Here is a 19,540-nt window from a genome sequence, read left to right as displayed (position 1 = left end):
ACAGCATCTTTCAGCAGATGAAGTAGGTCAGGTTGAGGGGAAACCTGCTAGTTTGTGGGTCTGATGTGTGGTGCAGGTTTCCCCTGCTCCTCTTGAATTGCCATTACACGCTTCTGTCTTCAAGGGAGACAAATCATCTTTTTTCAAGATACAAACCTGGGTATGACAGTTCCTATTTGTATCCTGTTCTAGTTGGAGACACCAGTGTTAGTAAACTGGCCCCTAGAAGGGAAACAATACTGGATCCAGCTGTTATATTTTAATAAAGTGTATATACGGCTTTTACTGTCTTTCACTTGCTGCAGTGATCTTTCTGCCCTAACTTGTGTGCTACAATACTGCTTGTTAAAGGAAGATTTGACTCAACATAGTTGTCTCTTGCTCTTTCCTAATCTTGTTTAAGAAAATCCAGCAGTAGTTAGCCAGCCAGTATCCTCGGGTATCCCTTGATGTTATCTGCCTTGTCTTCTCCTTATCCTGTGCTTTTAACTGCTCACACAATGTTTGGACATTTAATCTCACACTTTTTAATAGAACAAAACTTGATGAAAAGATGATTTTGCTGGCTTCAGCAGGGTAATTTGGATGTCTGCCCATATCGCTTAATGGAGATCTGTTGAGTCCATTATGGAGATTGAATGTTTAAATTCATTTGTCTTAATTATGTTCTCAGAAAAATCCCCAAGATGTCTAGAATGCAACAAGACTATGATTTCTTTTTTTTTTTTTCCTTTTGCTCCGAAACTCTGGTGAGGTTCTGCCTGATTTGAAAAATCCTTTGATTGGTTATGAGGTGGAAAATGCAATGAGGAGAGTAGGTGATGGTAATGACGTGCATTTCCACTGTTGTCTTGGCCACCATGACGACTGAACTACATTGCTAGTAGGAAAGTGAATAGGTTCTAAGCCTCAGTGTTTCACAGAATTCGTGAAGTTTCAAGTTACTTTTTCAGATTTAGTCTTATTTCCCCCCCATTCCTGATTGGTTGCTATGTGTTCTTGAATATAAATATACATATTTAAGATTGAGATTAAAGGGAAGTTTATCTTAAACATCTTATGCAAGTAGGCCAGCTGGACATAGTGTCAGACAATTGCAGAACTGTAGTTTTCAAGTTTAAGGGACATAAAAACCTTATAGTCTCTAAAATATTCTTGAAAGCAATACTTTATACTTTGAAAAGGACAAACAAACAAAAAAACCGCATTCAGAACTGGCATAATTCTGATAAATATAGTCATAAATGTTTACACTGCACACAAAAGCAAGAATAGCATATGTGGTAAGTGAATGATGGTATCTAGTGTTCAAGAAGTACATTTTCCTTACATTTCTGTAAGGAAAAGCCTATGTAGTGTGATCAAAGCTTTCTTGCAAATGATGTTGTTCTTGTGACCGAATCATTTGTCTCATCTTCAGAAAAAAACAAACCAAAAAACCAACTACTCTCAACATAGGTATGTCAAAGTCTTGCATTCCCTGATGTCTGTTTAAAAATCTTGAGCATGTGTATAGTTTGAGTCTTACAGGGCAGGATGTCCTTTTAGGAATCTTGCACTGAAACACCATTTTTCTTTAAATAGCCTAGCTGGCTGAAATACTTGATGTGAAGCTACCAGCATCACTAAAATAAGAACAAATCTGCCGATCTGAAGTAAAATAATGGACTTGCCCCCCCCCCCCCCAAACCCACCCACCAACGAACAAAAAACCCCAACCCACACCCCAAAAACTAACCCAAACAAAACCCCCTAAACTCTCAACAACAACAAAAAAACACTCCCAAAAAAACCCATGTGCTTTTTTTATCTTATTATGGAATCTTACTTAAGTAGTAGCAACTGCTACAAGCTCAGTTCTTAACAAGCTGAATTTCTCTTCTCCAAGTGGGATCTCTGAGAGCTGAAAAGCAAGCAAAAACATTGTGTATTGCAAGCGTAGTTAGCAAAATATCTGTACTGACTGAATGAGGAATTCCAATTAATTTATTTTCTTTTTTTAGTGATTTGTGGGATTGAGGGAAGGGAGGATAGTTGGATGCTTTGCTACCATGATACAGTTGTATTTTCTTTAAAGACATGGACATGCATGAATGTAGAGAATTCCCATCCAAACAGATTTTGTAAGTCCTGAGAGCGGGGAGAGCATGGGCTAAGGAGCTGCTCTAGTTGCATGTCAGATCATTTAAGGATTAACATCAAACCTAGAAGTTTTGTGTTTAAGGACAAACTCAACCTGAGTAAATACAGAGAGAGAGCGAGCACTCCCCCCCACTCATGCTGCAAGTTGGATGGCTGATGGGTCTGAAAGCAACGTGGTTGCATTAGCAAGGTGGCCAATCCAAGCTAGTAAGTCTATCGGGCTGACTTGACTGGGTTGAGCTCCAGAGCAGCTGGCATCTATAGTTATTGAATAGAATGTAGTAGTATGTACCTTGAAATGTGGAGGTAAAACTTCCCCCCCCCCCAATCCTCTTGACTATGGGTTTCTCTCCCTTCCTGGGTTTACGTAACCCAGGTACAGGTTGTTTCTAAGGGTTTATTTGTGTTCAACAGTTTTTTGGAGGTGAGTGAAAATAAATATATGCAGCGTATCTCTAACTTGCTTCACATATACCTGAAGATTCAAGTATGTACTGGGAAAAGAAAGAGTATCAGTGAACTTGACAGCATCCTGTTCAGTTGGATAATAAGATATTTCAGAATGGCAATATTGAGTGCTGGGTTCAGGTAATACAGCGTGAAGAAATTGAATGTCATCTTGTACAGTCATGAACTGAGATTTTGAATTAAGAATGCACCCAGTTCACAGAACTCGATAACTTCAATGTTTAATACTAATCCTGCCTCATAAACCAGTTCTGATCAATATTTTCTGTTAATCAGAAATGGTAAAGGTTATGAGCTGAGGAACCAGCAGCAATGCTCCTGTGTTGATACCACTATGCAGTCTCCATAGCATGTTACTTACACAGTGCTATCTATAGGGCTGTTAGCATTTCAAGGCTGTAAGCATGACTGAGTGTTGGTATCTATCAAAAGTGTCCAGAAAGACAGGAAAAGATGCTGTGAAATACATGGTTTCAGTAGGGACTGCAGAGCTGTCTGAAGCTGCCATAAAGAGAACCAAGACCTTTGGGATAGTGTATATCATAATTAATGTAGGTGTTTTCTTTTTAAATTAGATGCAACAATTGGAGTTAGCACAAATGCAACAAAGAGAAGCCAACCTCACAGCTCTGGCAGCCATTGGACCGAGGAAGAAAAGACCATTGGATTTATCAAACGTTGGATCTGGGCTGGAGGTACGGAGATGACTCGCATGTTGTTGTATCTTCATACTGAATTACTTTTATCTTTCCCGGTAGGAAGAACTGAGAATTCTCTTACGTGAAATGCCTGGTTACATGCTGTAAGAAAACTAGCCCATGTGTTAAGATACTTGAAAGCATTGTTTCTGGTAAATTTGATGGGGATGTTTCATTGTGTGTTATAGGAAGAACTGTGAATAAGAGTGCGTGTAAAGGACTAAGTGAAATAATGGGTAAGAGAAACTTCCATCTGCAGTGGAGGGTAATGAAGCTGTGGTGGTCTTCTACAGCAGCTAGGTATCATGGCCCCTCAGTTGAAGTCATGAGGCTTTTGAAATAACTCTTGCTTTGACATTTGGCTGTGGACTTTTTTCCATGCACAATGCACAGGGACTCTTTTCAAATATCCTGTGAGTTTGCCTTGGCTAGATCTCCCCACAAAGCAATAAATAAATAAATAAACCTAGACCATTCAGTTCCTTTAATGACCCAGATCACCTTTTTCTGGCTTATGCTTTGTTGTAAAAGTGCCTTGAAGGTGCTTTTAACAAATCTTGGTCAGAACAAATCTCTTGATGTTGTGCTGGAGATTAACTGTTTCCGGTACCTGACATATTGGGTTTGCGTGGCAAGGTTTTGGTAGTGGGGGGGCTACAGGGGTGGCTTCTGTGAGAAGCTGCTAGAAGCTTCCCCTGTGTCTGATAGAGCCAATGCCAGCCGGCTCCAAGATGGACCCACCGCTGGCCAAGGCCAAGCCAATCAGTGCCTCTGTGATAACATGTTTAAGAAGGGAAAAAAAACAAGTTAGAGGGAGCTTTTGCAGCCAGAGAGAGGAGTGAGAAGATGTAAGAACATCTGCAGACACCAAGGTCAGTGAAGAAGGAGGGGCAGGAGGTGCTCCAGGTGCTGGAGCTGAGATCCCCCTGCAGCCCGTGGTGAAGACCATGGTGAAGCAGGCTGTCCCCCTGCAGCCCATGGAGGGAGGATGAGGGGGTGTAGAGATTCCACCTGCAGCCCGTGGAGGACCCCACGCCGGAGCAGGTGGAGACACCTGAAGGAGGCTGTGGCCCTGTGGGAAGCCCGTGCTGGAGCAAGCTCCTTGCAGGACCTGTGGACCTATGGAGAGAGGAGCCCACGCCAGAGCAGGTTTGCTGGCAGGACTTGTGACTCCATGGGGGACCACACTGGAGAAGTCTGCTCCTAAAGGTCTGCACCCTGTGGGAGAGACCCACATTGGAGCAGTTCGTGAAGGACTGTAGTCCATGGGAGAGACTCATGTTGGAGAAGTTGGTGAAGGACTGTCTCCCGTGAGAGGGACTCCATGTTGGAGCAGGGGAAGAGTGTGAGGAGTCCTCCCCTGAGGATGAAGAAGCAGCAGAAACACCGCATGATGAACTGACCGTAACCCCCATTCCCTGTCCCCCTGTGCCACTGAGGGGGGAGGATGTTGAAGCCGGGAGTGAAGTTGAGCCCGGGAAGATGGGAGGGGTGGGGGAGGTGTTTTAAGATTTGGTTTTGTTTCTCATTCCTCTACTCTGTTTTGCTTGGTAATAAATTAGATGAATTTTTCTCTAAGTTCAGTCTGTTTTGCCTGTGACAATAATTGGTGAGTGATCTCTCCCTGTCCTTATCTTGCCCCACAAGCATTTCGTTATACTTTTCCTCCCCTGTCTAGTGAAGGAGGGGAGTGATAGAGCAGCTCTGGTGGGCACCTGGCCTCCAGCCAGGGTCAACCCACCACACTGGGAAGTTTGCAGGGCTGCAGAAATTCTTTCCAAGGAGACTGACAGTCTACTTCTGTTAGCGATCATCTTGGCTGGAGATGGGAGAAATGTGTTGTGGGCTGTCATTCAAGTGTTGTTGCCAGTTGTGCCCCTCTTTCTCACGAAACCTTAGCCTTGCTCAAGTGAATGGCTGGTTGGCTTGTGACCCAAGCACAGCGAACAGAAGCCTGGAAGGTAACTCTTGTGTGGAAGAAGTGGTGGTAAAGTTGTCCTTTCTGATCAACCTTAAGTATTTTTCATTCTTGTGGCCTAGGAAGCTTAAGTTGATGATAGGATTGAAAATACTTTTGCGTTTTTGCATACTGGAGTCTGGAAGGACCTTTTATAAAGCTCAATTATTTGCAATGTAAGTGAGACAGTGGTGGCATCTGTCCTGTAGGTTTTCCCTCAGCTTGGACTGTGACAAGAGACCTCTCTAAGGAGGTGAGGTAAACTTGTTTCTCGTGATTTTTTTTTTTTTCCTGACATGGAGACACAATTAGCTTCTTGAATGCTCCCCGTTTACTGCAAGTGAAGTGAAGGAATCTGTATCTAAACAAGCTGCAGAAAGCAGCAATGCCAGCTTTTGAGCAGCTATTTTTCACTACTTTGAAGTTTGTTAATGCATTTTCACATGAAGCTGAAGGTATAGTTATTTTTCTTTTTTTTTTTAATAATACCACTGGAAAAACTTTGAAAAAATGAGTCTAGCACAAGAACAGTTTTCCCCATCCTTTTCTCCTCTTCCCCCAAGCTTCTATCGAGTAACTATTCCTGTTCTTCATAGTGGTTTTCTGTAATTATTGCCGGATTTGTTTCTGAATATTTAACAAGTCTGCCTGTTAGGTACTTTTCAGTTATTTCTCATAGTCTGCAGTGTGTCTGCTTTATTAAAAGCTTCATGAGATTGTGCCAAAGTGAGACAGATAACAGCATTGCTATCGAAAGGTGGTGATCCATTATTTACATTGCCAGTTTAAAAGGAAGTGGACATAACATGCCTAAAATTGACCATAAACCTTGATAGCATATCATTGTCACAAATTTACCTGCTGTATTTTAAGATGCTTCTCATATAGGTTGCCTTACTAGACTGAATTGTAAGGGTAGTAGGTGAAAGTAATTCTGCCCGTGAAACTGCTTTTGTTTCTCGCATGCAGTCTTGCATTCCAGTACCTAGTACTTAGGCTTCATGCTACCAGAAAGCAACTCTCTCTGCGGACCTTTTTTCTTTTTTGTGAAATTATACAGGATAGCAAACTTGAGAAGGATGTTTAGACTTAGACGTTTAAGTGTCCCAATATATCTGAGCAGGATTTATAAAAGGCTTATGACTTCTCATATAGAATAAAGAATAGTTTTGACAAACACTCTCTAGTTCAAGAAGCAGAACATTCGTAATACATTCGTGATAACATGGCAAAACATCCTGAGCAGTAAACAACATTCCATTCTTCCGAGATGAAAGGAGGTCTTTGAAACGGAAAGCAAGTACAATATGGCCTTAGGCAGATACACATTTGGGCATCTTTAAAATCATCTTTTTGGGCAACCTGTCAGGGAATAATTTAAACAGGCAGGATGTACTTTCTCATTTCAAATTGCAAATACAGACAGCTTTACTCTCAAGTAATCTTAAATGTCAGAACTTCCTGACTATGCAATGGCAAGGAGTAAATCTGTGCATAATACTCCTGTGACCTTTTTTTTTTTTTTTTTTTTAAAGCCTAATATCTTGGTAGACAGGTGTGATGGCAGAAGTTATTCCTGAATGTGAATGATCCTTTGACAGTATTGAATGAATTCACTGATGCTAACTGCATTTGATTTTTTTTTTTTAACTAAGACTTCAACTTTCCTTGGATAATATTCTTTGGACAACGGTTGTATCTCTTATGTCCATGTTAGAGCAAAGTTGACTCCGTTCAGCTTCTTTTTATCATTGCCTACTGAAATAATTAAAGGAAAGGAATTGTTTCAAGCCATTAGTGATGTAAACTGAAGCCCTAAGGTATTTGGGGAGACAGGGAAGAAATAATCAGTTACAGTATGTATTAAAAAAGTGAAACTCTGTAAGCAAATTTGTTACATATTTGCCTTTCTTTATTCAGTACCAAAATTAATGGGTACTGGAAGAGCACAGCTCAGCAGACCGGGTTGGTGTGGTTGCAGTGACAGTAAGTGTGAAGTGCTAAGAACAACATTTTGTTAGCATGCCATGTTTCCTTTCTCCACAGATGAGCATCTGGGTTTAATTGGGATGGTTCTTCAGCCCTGGGTATCTGTTTTGCCACACTCTACCACCTGGCTTTCCACCTCTTCTGGAAAGTTTTTTTCCTGAGATAGTTGAATGTCTGATTCCTGCACATTCATCCTATCTTATTCTTTTAAATTCTGCTTTCTTTATTTGGATTATTTTAATCTGGGATCTAGAACATATGGTGACATGAGCATGTGCTTTACAGCTAGAGGCCTGCTTACCAGCAGCCACATCACCTCATTGTGTGGCAGGTAACAAAGAAAGAAAGAGGTTCTTGCCCAGAGGAGTGTCTGTCAATTAATTTGGACCTAAAAGCAGCATAAAAAGGGTCAACTATATCTTGCCATGATTAATGCTTATGTATCGCTAAACTTGAAATGGCAGTAAGGGCAAATCCATGATGATCATAGAATGAAAAAATAAGGCTAATGCTCTAGGCCTAATTAAAAAAAAAAAAAAGAAAAAAGGCATCAGTTTAAAGGGAATTCTTTTTCCCTTGTAAGAAATACTCGTTCGGGTAGTTTTGCATGTTCTCTTCACTGCAACTTCACATTTGAATGGTATTGTTCAGAAAGAGTAATTTTAGAAAATCCTAGTAAGAAAATCCTTCTATTCTGAAAATGTGTTAATTGGTGCTACTTGTATTCCAGAGGTGGTAATATCTTCATCTCTCTCATTCTTGTCCCTCTGGACACTTTTGGATACAATGAGGGGGAGGGGCTTCTGGATTTGATTCATATGTGTTTTCGGGTTTGTGTATTTGTACCCACCTCTTGTCTTCTCCCAGTTTGGGGGCATGTGATGAACAGTAATGAATTAAAGGGTGGGAAGAATTGAAAAAATAACTCGTACTGAGAAGGGAGAGCACTTCTAAAACAGATCAGAAAAAAAGTAAGCTTGAAGCCACAGACTTATTTTCCCAAGTTTGTGTTCTGTTTCATAGTTTTTATTGGTTGGTAACATGCCCCATAATGTTTTCAATGCTGAGAAATAGTCAAGGATTATTTTGGATTAAGTCTTACTGGTTTTCTGATGGCAAAGCTATTTTGGAAACAGCATTGTCTCATTCTCGCTGTAACTGGAGTCTTAGGAGTTTGAAAACCCTTGCAGTTATTTAAAGGTTTTTTTCTGTGAGCAAACAGAGTGCAGTTCTGAGTCCTTAAACTTTCTATCCTTCTATCCAAAGGTGTCCCGGGTTCAAGGTCATCTTTGGCCTTGAACTAAGAGCAGTCTATTTATGTGGTATTGTGCAGTGGGGAGGGAAATAAAAAGTCAACATATGTTTTGAAAGTAGAGTTAGGAGACTGGCTGTTACTCTTATGGTCAGCTTCTGGAGACTGATTGGACCATTCTTCTACTTTATACAGGAAAATTTAGCTGGATGCCTGCACTTCTGTGTAATTTTTTGGGAGAGACTGCTTGCTTCTCATCCTTTTTCTGGCTCAGTGATAACACATTTACTACTTGGAAGCGATGTGGTCTGTCTTGCTCCAAAGTGATTGTTGTGGTTTAACCCCAGCCGGCAGCTAAGCCCAACGCAGCCGCTCGCTCACTCCTCCCTGGTGGGATGGGGGAGAGAATCAGAAGGGTAAAAGTGAGAAAATGCGTGGGTTGAGATAAAGACAGTTTAATAGGTAAAGCAAATGATGCACACGCAAGCAAAGCAAACCAAGGAATTCATTCACCACTTCCCATGGGCAGGCGGGTGTTCAGCCATCTCCAGGAAAGCAGGGCTCCGTCATGTGTAATGGCTACCTGGGAAGACAAATGCCATCACTCCGAATGTCCCCCCTCTTCCTCCTTCTTCCCTCAGCTTTATATGCTGAGCATGACATCATACGGTATGGAATATCCCTTTGGTCAGTTGGGGTCAGCTGTCCCGGCTGTGTCCCCTCCCAACTCCTTGTGCACCCCCAGCCTGCTCGCTGGGGGGGTGGGGTGAGGAGCAGGAAAGGCCTTGGCTCTGTGTAAGCACTGCTGAGCAGTAACAAAAGGATCCCTGTGTTATCAACACTGTTGTCAGCACAAATCTAAAACACAGCCCCATACTAGCTACTGTGAAGAAAATTAACTCTATCCCAGCCAAAACCAGCAAAGTGCTTCACTTGCCGTCTTCCAGGTTGGTTGCATTGACTCGTGTAAATCTTGTGTCTTTTCTTTTTTTTTGCCTGATGCAACGGCAAAGGAAATTTCTTCGTTCCAGATACTGCTTGTGGCTGTTCCGTCCACTGCCAAGACTGGCTGCTCTGTTAGTAAGTGTAGGTCTTGCCTTGCCACCTGTAGTCTGACTCTGCTGTGGAAACTTAGGCTACTGGAAGTAGCTGCTACAGAAGTAAATGATGCAGCTGATATCCTGGGATCAGTGCAGAGCCATTCAAGTACTGTCTTTCTGTCAGACTCCTAGCTCTCACCACCATGCATAAAAACAATGAAACAATGTGATACTTCCAGGGTGAAGCATATCTTCTAAAACAGCAATCCACAAATAATCTTGTATTCCCCTAGGAAGAAGTTTGGCAAGACGAAATGGGAGAAATGTCTTGTTTACCACACTGGTCATTGTTCCATTCTTAGTTTTGATTGTGGGTGGAGAGAACAAGCTTGTTGTCTTCTCTTCTAGGGCTCAGTCTCTGCCACATATGATCATTGTTACCAGAACTTAAAACTTTACCCTCCTTGCTTTACAGCTTAGGATGCCGGTATGCATGTTGATTAAACATATACTGTATACTGTGCTTGTTTAAACTTTGGAAATGCTCTTTAGGCTGACCTAGGAAGAGCTAAGCCTTTGAGCAACAAGTCCTTTTCTGCAGAATGAAAGAAAACCTTGACTCTTCCGAATTGTTTGGGAAGACAGAAGTTTTGTTTTTTCCACTGTGTGACAATCAAATCACTTTTGGGTTTTTTGGCATTTGCGGGAGGGATGTGTGGTAGTTAAGGAGTACGTGGCTTTACGTTCTTACAAGCGGTAGCTTGACAAGTTACTGCCGCCTTTTTTTGGCCATAAGCTCTTCTGATGAGAGGACATGCTAGCATAATTTGTCAACTTCAGTATTGGTGTTAAGGATGTGACTGTGGCTAAACGTGAATTAACCGCAGAAGTTGGCTCTGTAGTGAATGACGATAGGTTTGCTGCTCCCTGTATATCCATGGGGCACAGAGAGGCTGCTGGCTAGTGCTTTGCATTGGTACATGATAGTCTGCTAAAGTATTTTCTTAAAAGCTGCAGAAAATGAATTTAAAAGCAATCACTTTAAATTGGACCTAGACTTACTTGCATGTAAGTAGGTGTTCAGAGCCAGACTACAAAACCTATTTCTACACTTGAGGGGTTTTCCTCCATTTCTCTGCGTCTCTTTCTGTCTCTACCATCCCTTCCCCCAGCCCACAGGTCTAAAGTGATGCAGGAGTGTTTGGGTTTTTTTAGTACTTTGCATATGCTTAATGTATGCAGGCTCTTGATTCCAGTTTCTGCTTCTTATTCAAGCTATCGGACAATTGAAGAGTCTACAGCGTGGTTATGCCTTTGGGGAACAGAGGAGCTAAAAGTACTATTACAGTTATAAAATATGGCTTCAGCATCTTACTTATCTGCTGCAAGATCTAACTAAGCACAGCCCTGTAAGCTAGAGAGTTTCAGTTTCAGCACTGAATTTCCTGGCTGCTGTCAGTCTAGGCCATACACTTGATGTGAATTTTTTCCCATGTAAATAGGCAAAAATATTCTTGACTGCCATTCACACACTTCAGAAATACAGTTCATTGACCCGTATCGTGCCTTCTCTGTGTTAGAGATGAACTTAATTCTTCTTACGTGTGAAAGATATCTGCAATTTAAATGACTAATTGCATTGTAGCTTTAGGCTGAACATATTGGTAACGCACAAATGTTGATGACATGTGAAGGGTCAAGAGATTTATAATTTAGTTGACAATACATTGCTTAAAATGATGTGGCAAAGAGCCAGAAAATTTCAGCTTAATAATTGTCTATTAACTAAAATGACATATTTGTGTAGTATTCATTACCTCCAGGTACAGATTAAGCATCTGATGTAGCCATACAAAGTGACATGCGTACATGAATCTTGGGCATAATAGTGAATAAACTGACATTACATTCGCAGTAATTTGTTTCAATATGTAAAACATGTTGTTGCCTACATTTGAAAGGACTTGTAGGAATGTTGCAATGAAATCTGAGGAAGAATGCATAGTTGAATAGCGTTCTCTAGTCTATGGATCTGACAGCTTCATGAGGCTTCTTTGTAGGCTGCAGATAACATCATAAATATACATGTTTGTTTTCGGTTGCACGAGAAGCAGCCTGGATCTAAGCCTTTCAGACATTGGCTTGATCTACCCTAGTGGTCTATAAGGTTAAAAACAAAACTCCCCAAAACCCAAACTACCTAACACAACCAACTTTATTTTAAAAAAAGAATCATATAAATATTGAGTAATATAGTATTTTAGTATTGCGGAGGTGGGGGTGTTTCTATCAGACTGAGGCTTGTTAGGATAGGCAAGCATCAGTAGGCTGGCTTGTCACCAAAGCAGTATCAACTTCTTTCACTTTGTTTTCTCTGGCCTAAATTAGACACTTAGTAGTACAAGCAAAGCTGTCACAGTTCTGACAGGGTCTCTTCCTTCCCCTTTGCTGCTGGGGGAGACCCAGGAAAGCGTTGGAGCACTCCACGATGTGTTAAGGGCTTTTTAACCTTTTTTTCCTCCTGTGAGACAGGAATGTGTTCTGTGTTTTATAGCTGGGCAGCTAATGTGCACGGTACACCAGGTACCACCGACCTCAGTGTGACCACAGGTGACAGAGCTGGGGGGGGGGGGGGGGCGGTGTTGAACCTGGATGCTTTTGCTCTGATTCGCTAGATGCTCTTACCACCTTTTGGCAATGTCTCTGCTGCACACAGCTGTAATTTTTCAGTGTTTGGAGATGTCATTGGAAACTGTCTCGTGACTTTGCTTCCTTCTGCTGGTGGTATTTTTAATAATGCACAGCAGAGCTGCAATGACAGTTTGCTCTCTTAGGATCTTGGCTCCGGGACTGAGATGTGTTTATGCCACACCAAAAATTGAAACGAGAACTCTTGGCTTGACTTTTAACATTTGACTGAACACTTTGCTCTCCCTTAAAGTGCCCCCCTCTCAAGAGTTTAACATTTTGAATGTGATTGATGTGAAGCCATTGAATTTGAGAAGGGAGCATGTACCCCGTCAGGAACAGCTCACTGAGCCTGACCTGGGCTTGGTGGGAAGGGAAGTGTCGTCTGACCCCTCTGAGCTTTGTGTCAGGGCCAGTAGAATAGCTCTGAGCAACTTTGATATCCTTGTCAGTACCTGTGATCCAGACTTGTGGATCACACGCTCCAGATACCTTGGAAACTAGGAATAAGGTGGTGATGGTAGCTCAGGTAAAGGAAGAGCCTTCTTGTGAGCTGTGGCTCTGTATCAACTTCACTCTTGCCTGTTCAGAGAGAGTTGGTATTTAATTCTCAGTCCAGCCACTGGAGAGAGCTCTAGAGATCTTAAAACAGGTTTTGGAAACAACCTGTCAACAAAACTAGCTGCACAGCAGGCATGAGACTACAGCAGGAGCTCCACAATGTCTTCTGCTGCCAGGATCACTGAGAGTAACTGATCTCTGTCAGGGGTCTATAAAAGGCGCTGAGGATCAAGAAAGAGTGACGGCATGTTGCTTTGGCAAAGTTGCTGATTTTACTTCACTCTGAGGACAGGCCAAAAGCAGGACGGCAGCTGTTGTGGCCTCCTGGGGCTGGTGTTAAGCCAGCTGGTGGTCTCAGTACTGTGAAGGGCGGTTTCCAGCGGTGCAGAGCCACATTGGCGCGGTGCCTTACCTGGCTTACAAACAGGGTCTGTCAGCTCTTGATACCCAGGTGGCTGATATTCAGGTTGACTGGTAGTATTTATGCTGGCAGTTACCCCTCCTGGGCTGCGTGTCTCTGCGTTGTTTCTCTTTTAGAAGGAAAGCGGGGTGCTGGGGGTTCAGTGAAAGGCAGGAACTTCAGGATACAGCTGATGTCTTCCAGCCTCCCATGTGGAGAGGAGGAGTATTCCCAATGTAAAAAAAGAAAAAATTAAGAAAAAGAAGTTGCTAGTTAAGGCAGTAATAATTAGATGTTGCAGAAGGCAGGCTGGGTGCAGTACTCTTTGCTAGAATTGGTTCTACAGGGATGCGTTTTACATTCACTTATCTTTGTACTTGTCCATGGCCTGGTTGAAAAGCAACACCTTTTCATTTCCCCTCAGCAGAAGTTCACAAAGCTGTCTTAGGGTAGGCTGAAGGCTTTTACAGTGAAGAATCCCCCAAAATAGTAGGATACAAGTGGTTGCTGCCCAACTGAGAGGAAGGTAATAGAGATGTCTGGGAGCAAGGAGTGGGCTGGTGGTGTTCTAACCAGGGTATTAAGCGCTTAAAAACAGCACGAGGAAGCTTCTGTGCAGGAAGGGGTATATGAGATGTAAACAAGAGGACTGCTGACTGTTGCTTAGAGCCAGACAAGACTGACCCGCTGCCCAAGAGGAACTTGCTCTGAGAACTGAGCAGCAGAGGACCCTCCCCTAAAGTGCCCCTTGTGTCAGCTGGAGAGCTCAAGAGTTGGGCGCTTCTTAAATAAGGTCTTGGACATTAACAGAGGCACCTGTGATGGTTCGTTTTGATGCGCAGATGACATTTTAACTTCAAGTGTTTTCACTTTTGATTCTCTAAATGTTCCGTTACAAAAAGACAGGCAGTACATCACCCTCCACTGCTTGGTCCAAAGTCCAAAACAAAACCATCAAAGACCAGCGTTTCAATGCAGCCGTAGGGGACAGTAGTTAAAAGGAGTTAGCGCTCATCCCTGTATAAACTTAGTTTAGAGTGAGTTCCCCAACACGGTCCCAGTCTGGACTAGAATTACCTAGGCTGTCTGTTGGTTTCTTTAATTTTAAACCATCATGCAATTTGAGAGAAGGACCTTTTCTTTTAACTTGGATGTGGTAGCAGCTGTTGGTTTAGATATGTTCAGTAACTAAAAAGCTCCCGGCCCCTGAAATGCTGTACTTGGTAGCTCAGATAAGCCCATGTGATGCTACGTGAAACTTAGAAGTATGCACTGACTGTCTTGGCAAACAGGAGTCCAGGATAAGCTTTGGCTTTGGATGTGATATTACAGCATAACATCGCTTTACGTCTCTACACTGGGCATGATAGGTAAGAATTTAAGAATAAAGAAATCCATAACTTTGTCTTAAACTCAGGCAGCGTGGCACTTCTGCCCTGTTGTAGCATCTTGCAGCTCCAGCAGCTTTCCAAAGCAGGTTTGGGGATTTGTGCTGTCTGCCTCCTTTTTGGAAGGGAGTGAACAAGATTGAGGTGGCTTTGTTTGGTGTCTTTTTAAAGGTAAGACTTCTAGTCTAATGACTATTTAGAGAGAAAATACTTTCACCTCCATAAAGTTCTTTGAATTATAAAGGACATTGCTGCTGGGTTACTGAAAACCCTTGGGGTTTGTTTCATTTATAACATTGCCTCAGGCCTTCTGCTGCATCCTGTTAGATTGACCTCCTTTTCAACCCGTGCTGGCAGCTGCATTGCAGAGCTATCTTTTCCCTGGATCCTTCAGGGTTGTCATATGACAAACTTGAACCATGACCCTTTTGTGTCTTACCAGGACAGCAGTGCCTTCTCTGTGCGATGTGGCCAGCAGTCTTCCCCACACACGCATTTGTTCCAAGCCATTTAACAAACTGAAAGTTTCAAATGATGGCATTTCATAGTGTTTAATAGTATCGACTGTAAAGCAAATGAAATGGTGCTGAATACCCTGCATGCTGCTAGTAAGAAATACAGCTTCCATTTCTGCAATATGCCCTGGGTTTTCTGTGGTTAGTGCGTGCTCTCTGGTGAATCTCTTTATTTTGTTAATAAATTTCAATGCTTCCCCCCTAACAACAGTAGCATTCACTGCTATAGATAGTCTAGCGCTGGTATTTGTTTCTAATATATGGGGGGTTTAACCCGATTTCTCTAAGCAAAGTGGGCAAAGTCATTTTGCTGAAGTCTTGCAGAGAGTGTTAGGGTAAGAATTGATATAGTTAACACGGCATCCAAGCAACACCATCTCCAAGTGGTGTTGATGCTGGCAGGCATTGCCTTACTGAAGTTACAGAGACTGAGCACTTGTATTTGTACAAATTGCATTCATTACCAAGAACCCTCCAGTAGTGATAAGAGACTGGCTGTGTAGCATAGATTGGCTCCAAGATAAGTAGCCAGTCTATTGTGCAGCTCATGGTAATCTTCTGCCTCCCCGCCCCTAATAATAAATCTTGGGGCATTTTGGAATGCGGGGGGGTTGCTCATTCCAGTAGCCTGAATGTATAACTACTAAACATCATCATCTCCTACCAATTGCGCTTTCATAACCAAGCGAGGCAGCCAACTGACATGGATAGGCTCGGGTACAGAGTTCTGAACGTGTAGATGCTTCGACTGTGTGTGTGTGTGTGTTGCTCCCTTAAAGGACAATTCAGAGGTGATGGCCAGCGTAAGAGTTTCTCCTGGCCGTGTTTCAAGGCTAGAGCCCACTCGCAGTGATGGTTTACTTCAAGAAGAGATGTGAACATCTGGAGCTTGGGTGTTTGCAAGTGGGAGTAAGAGCCTCGCACAGCCTGAGGCTCTGCATAGGAACTGTGGTAGTACCTTCTTCGTAGTTAGCTTGTCCTTTCTCAGTGCAAGTGTTTACGTAGTATGACTTCACTGAAATGGCTGTTATTTATCTTACCATAATAATACATTTTTTTAAAAACATGATTTTTTTTTTTTTTTACTAAAAGTCTTTTCATTGCTTTGACTAAAATAAACCATTAACTGACAAGTGCTTGCTTTGTCTTTTAAAGTATTCAGTATGGAAGGACTTCTGGATTGCTGGTTTTCAATACATAAAGCTGAACATCAGCAGGCTAGTTTTATGCAAGTAGGCAGTATAATCCAACCAGTTTGGTCAAAACCCTTGTATTTACATGGAATTCTAATGTTTTTTTTTTTCCTCTCTCCCTCCCCCATTTAGGATTTGAAAGGCAATGGAATTGCTCCTGGATCATCAGGTTTTAGCCTTACAAAACAGCTGCTCTGTCCGAGAATAACCCGTGTCTGTCTCAGGGACTTGATATTCTGCATGGAACAAGAGAGGGAGATGAAGCATTCTCTAACCTTGTACCGTGCTCTTCTGAAGTGATTTGAATTTTACATTTCAACTTGCTGTCTACTGCCAAAGAAAACACTGAAGCATTGTTGCACTGTCTTGAAATTCCAATTTCTGGAAAATGATCCGTTGTAAGGATAACTCTTGTTTACAGATAAACATTTTTATTAAATACCTAACTTAGCACCTGTAGGGTTTTTAATAATATTTGGCTTAAACCAGTCTGTAAACCAGTGAAAACACTGAGCTGCACACACAAGCACCTAACTACCTGCTTGCATTTAACTGTCTTGCAGGCTCTGAGGGCTTGGTATGTGTCCCTAGTTCACGTATGTCGCTTGCTTCAGTACTCCAGAGTCTGTAACATCTGTTCTACATGTAGTGCCTTCTTCCAACCTTATTTAGGGAAGCAAATAACACTTTAAAGGCACTGCATAGCATGGCAACTGTATTTAATCATGAACCAGCAGTCAGTCAACATGCTCATGTATTGCCTATCTAACTCAGCATCCCCTTAAATTTTCTGGGATTACTACTGGATGCTCGTTAGTGGAGAGCAAAGTAGCAAGCAAAAGAATGAGGGGTGCTTTCTCGCCCCTATATCACCTCGACTGCTCTCCTCCTTTCCTCTGAGAAAATGACTGAGGGAAGGTGCACAAATTGGTCGTTCTTGTGAGTGAAGTACACCAGACAGTGTGGTTAGGGCATACTTCAATGTTTGGGAAAAATTTGGAGTTATTAAACTTGAATACAAGGAGTGAAAGAGCCTAAAAAGGAAGGGTAAACAGAAGAAACAGTTTATCTTTCTGTAGATACAAAAAAAATAGCATTGAACTTGAGCTTGGATGTAGAAAGAAATGAACAAAAGCAATCTCTGCTGACTGCAAAAAAGGGAAAACTTGAGATGCATTGAAACTTCGCAGCTGGAGACTCTCTTAAGGAGAAGAGCAGTGTTTGCAAAGCACAGGATTCACTGCTTTATTTAGAATATTGACTTAATACCTTAATGTGGTATAACAGGGAGACTTCCCAAATAGAAAGTATTTAGACAGTTGCCTGGTTGCCTGGACTCCGGATTATTAAGACTGCTAGGATAGATTCAAAGATTTTTCTTCTTGCTGGTAAAGACTGCCTTGCAGTGGCAGGAAAAACCTCCGGGTCGCCCTTCTCCCCAACCTCCAAACATTTTGCCTCCCCTGACACAGTGCTGTACAGCATGGCTATTTCCCAGGACCGGTAGGAAAGGCACTGACTGTATTGAATGGCTTCCTGCTGAAACTTTTTTTTTCTTTGAGGGAACAGGCTTCCTATGGTTATTTGGCATGCTACTTCAAAACTTGAAGCAATGATTCAAACGCCCTCCACCGTCAGAACCACTGCAGATAATTTTCAAATTCAATAAGTTTTGAATCAGGTTTTTTTTTTTTTTTTTGTTGGAACAGTAGTAAACAAATTAGTAAATGAATGCTGTAAATTATTTATATATGTATATATAGCTTATATATATATATATATAAGAAAAGCAGTACTTTGACTAAGCTATAGTTTGCAAGATATTGATGGCATCAGGCAAAATTGTTTTGTATAATTAAATGCTTAGCTTTACTTTTTATGTAAAGTGCAGCATTTTCCATATTTGTGTACTGTATCTTATTGATCAGATGTTAAAAATTATTTTAAATACTGCATTAAAGTAATTATTTTATTAAAAATAATAAATCGGTAACTTTGTTTCCTAATGTGAGAAATTCAGCGTCTGAAGCTGTCGTCACCATGACTAATGGCGTGGCTCTGAGAGCGAGTCCCAGCTATCGTAATTGGCACGGTTGCCTCGTGACGTATTAACGATAAACATCTATATTTTAAGGTTTTTAAACAGAACTAGGTGACAGAGCAAAGAATTACTTGAAGGGGGGGGTGAGCAGGGAGAAGCAGCAACCTCTTGCTTGTCTGATTTCCCCCAGTTGGTCAGCACAGAGGCTGGGTTGTTTGGTTTTGGGTTTTTTTTAACACCTGGGAAGAGGTGAGCACGTAGCGTGTGTTCTGGGAAATAAAAACACAGGGATCGTCTCAGACTTCAGCAATGTGCAGTGGAAGCATTGTGCTAAATTATTTTTAAAGCAACTCACAATTAATTAAGTGCAGGTTGGAGAACAAAGATGAGCATCTGCATATTGGCCTGCCTCTTTGTCTTCTTTAAACTAATGCGATACTTAATATGAAAGATGTTGGAGAAAATAACTTAATTGATAAATAGATATATATAAAATATGACACGATTCAAGTGGTTTTACGGCTTGCCTACAATGCAGATTGCAGGCTTTCATTGCTGCTACAGGAACATGTCTCTTTCACCAGTAGTTCCTCCCTGTGTGCCACCTCTTTCCCCCCACCAAAACACCCCAACCCCAAAATTTTATCCTGTAAGGAGTAGCAGACATTTTCAGGAAGTTTTTCTCAGTAGGTCTTTAGGCCTAATTTCAGGCAGGGGCAGACAAGGCCTTGGTGCGAAGGCTAAAAATACTTTTCTTTCTCTACCTGCCTCTCATTCAAGCTCAGCTTTGTTTCTGAGAAGAACGTGTGTCCTCTACAGTAGCACTTATGAGACACTTGAGCTTTGCCCAGCCACACTGGGAGTTAAGACATGACCACAGGTTCACTTCCCACCTTTTCCCTGTCTCATGACCCTTGATGGGCAGGCGGACTGCTCTTTATGCAAACACTAAAAGCCCAGTCATGAGGCGACAAAGACAAACCCTGCCATGGTGCTCCCTTGCCTCCTAGTTCTCGGCATGCTCGTGTTCAGGCTTGGGGACCTAGCAGCAGAGCTGTCTATGCCACCGATGCTGCGAGAGCTCTAAAGCTTATGCTGGGCACTTCGTGCTGTCCAGACGGCCTGCTAGCCTAGTGCCTGTTTCTGATGCACCGAGCTGCCCGGGGAACTGCCCCTGCTGCTCTAGTATTCTGAATTTAGGGAAAATA

The 19,540-nt window shown here is 42.1% G+C and overlaps 1 protein-coding gene across 3 annotated transcripts in view; it reads left to right on the top strand.

The window, feature by feature from the left end:
• TAF4B (TATA-box binding protein associated factor 4b) overlaps window positions 1-18,239 on the top strand; it is a 73,299-nt gene extending 55,060 nt beyond the window's left edge. For all 3 annotated transcript variants that reach the window (XM_075744208.1, XM_075744207.1, XM_075744206.1), the window contains 2 exons: window positions 3,186-3,305; window positions 16,424-18,239. In XM_075744208.1, coding sequence (XP_075600323.1) covers window positions 3,186-3,305; window positions 16,424-16,591 — 288 coding nt within the window. In that variant the 3' untranslated portion in view covers window positions 16,592-18,239. The remainder of the gene's footprint in view (window positions 1-3,185; window positions 3,306-16,423) is intronic.
• Window positions 18,240-19,540: the final 1,301 nt, after the last annotated feature.

The sequence above is a fragment of the Balearica regulorum genome, chromosome 2 (genome assembly GCF_011004875.1).
Source record: "Balearica regulorum gibbericeps isolate bBalReg1 chromosome 2, bBalReg1.pri, whole genome shotgun sequence".
NCBI lineage: Eukaryota > Metazoa > Chordata > Aves > Gruiformes > Gruidae > Balearica > Balearica regulorum.
Note: the sequence above shows the minus strand (reverse complement) of the source record. Positions and strands in the feature narration are given on the sequence as shown.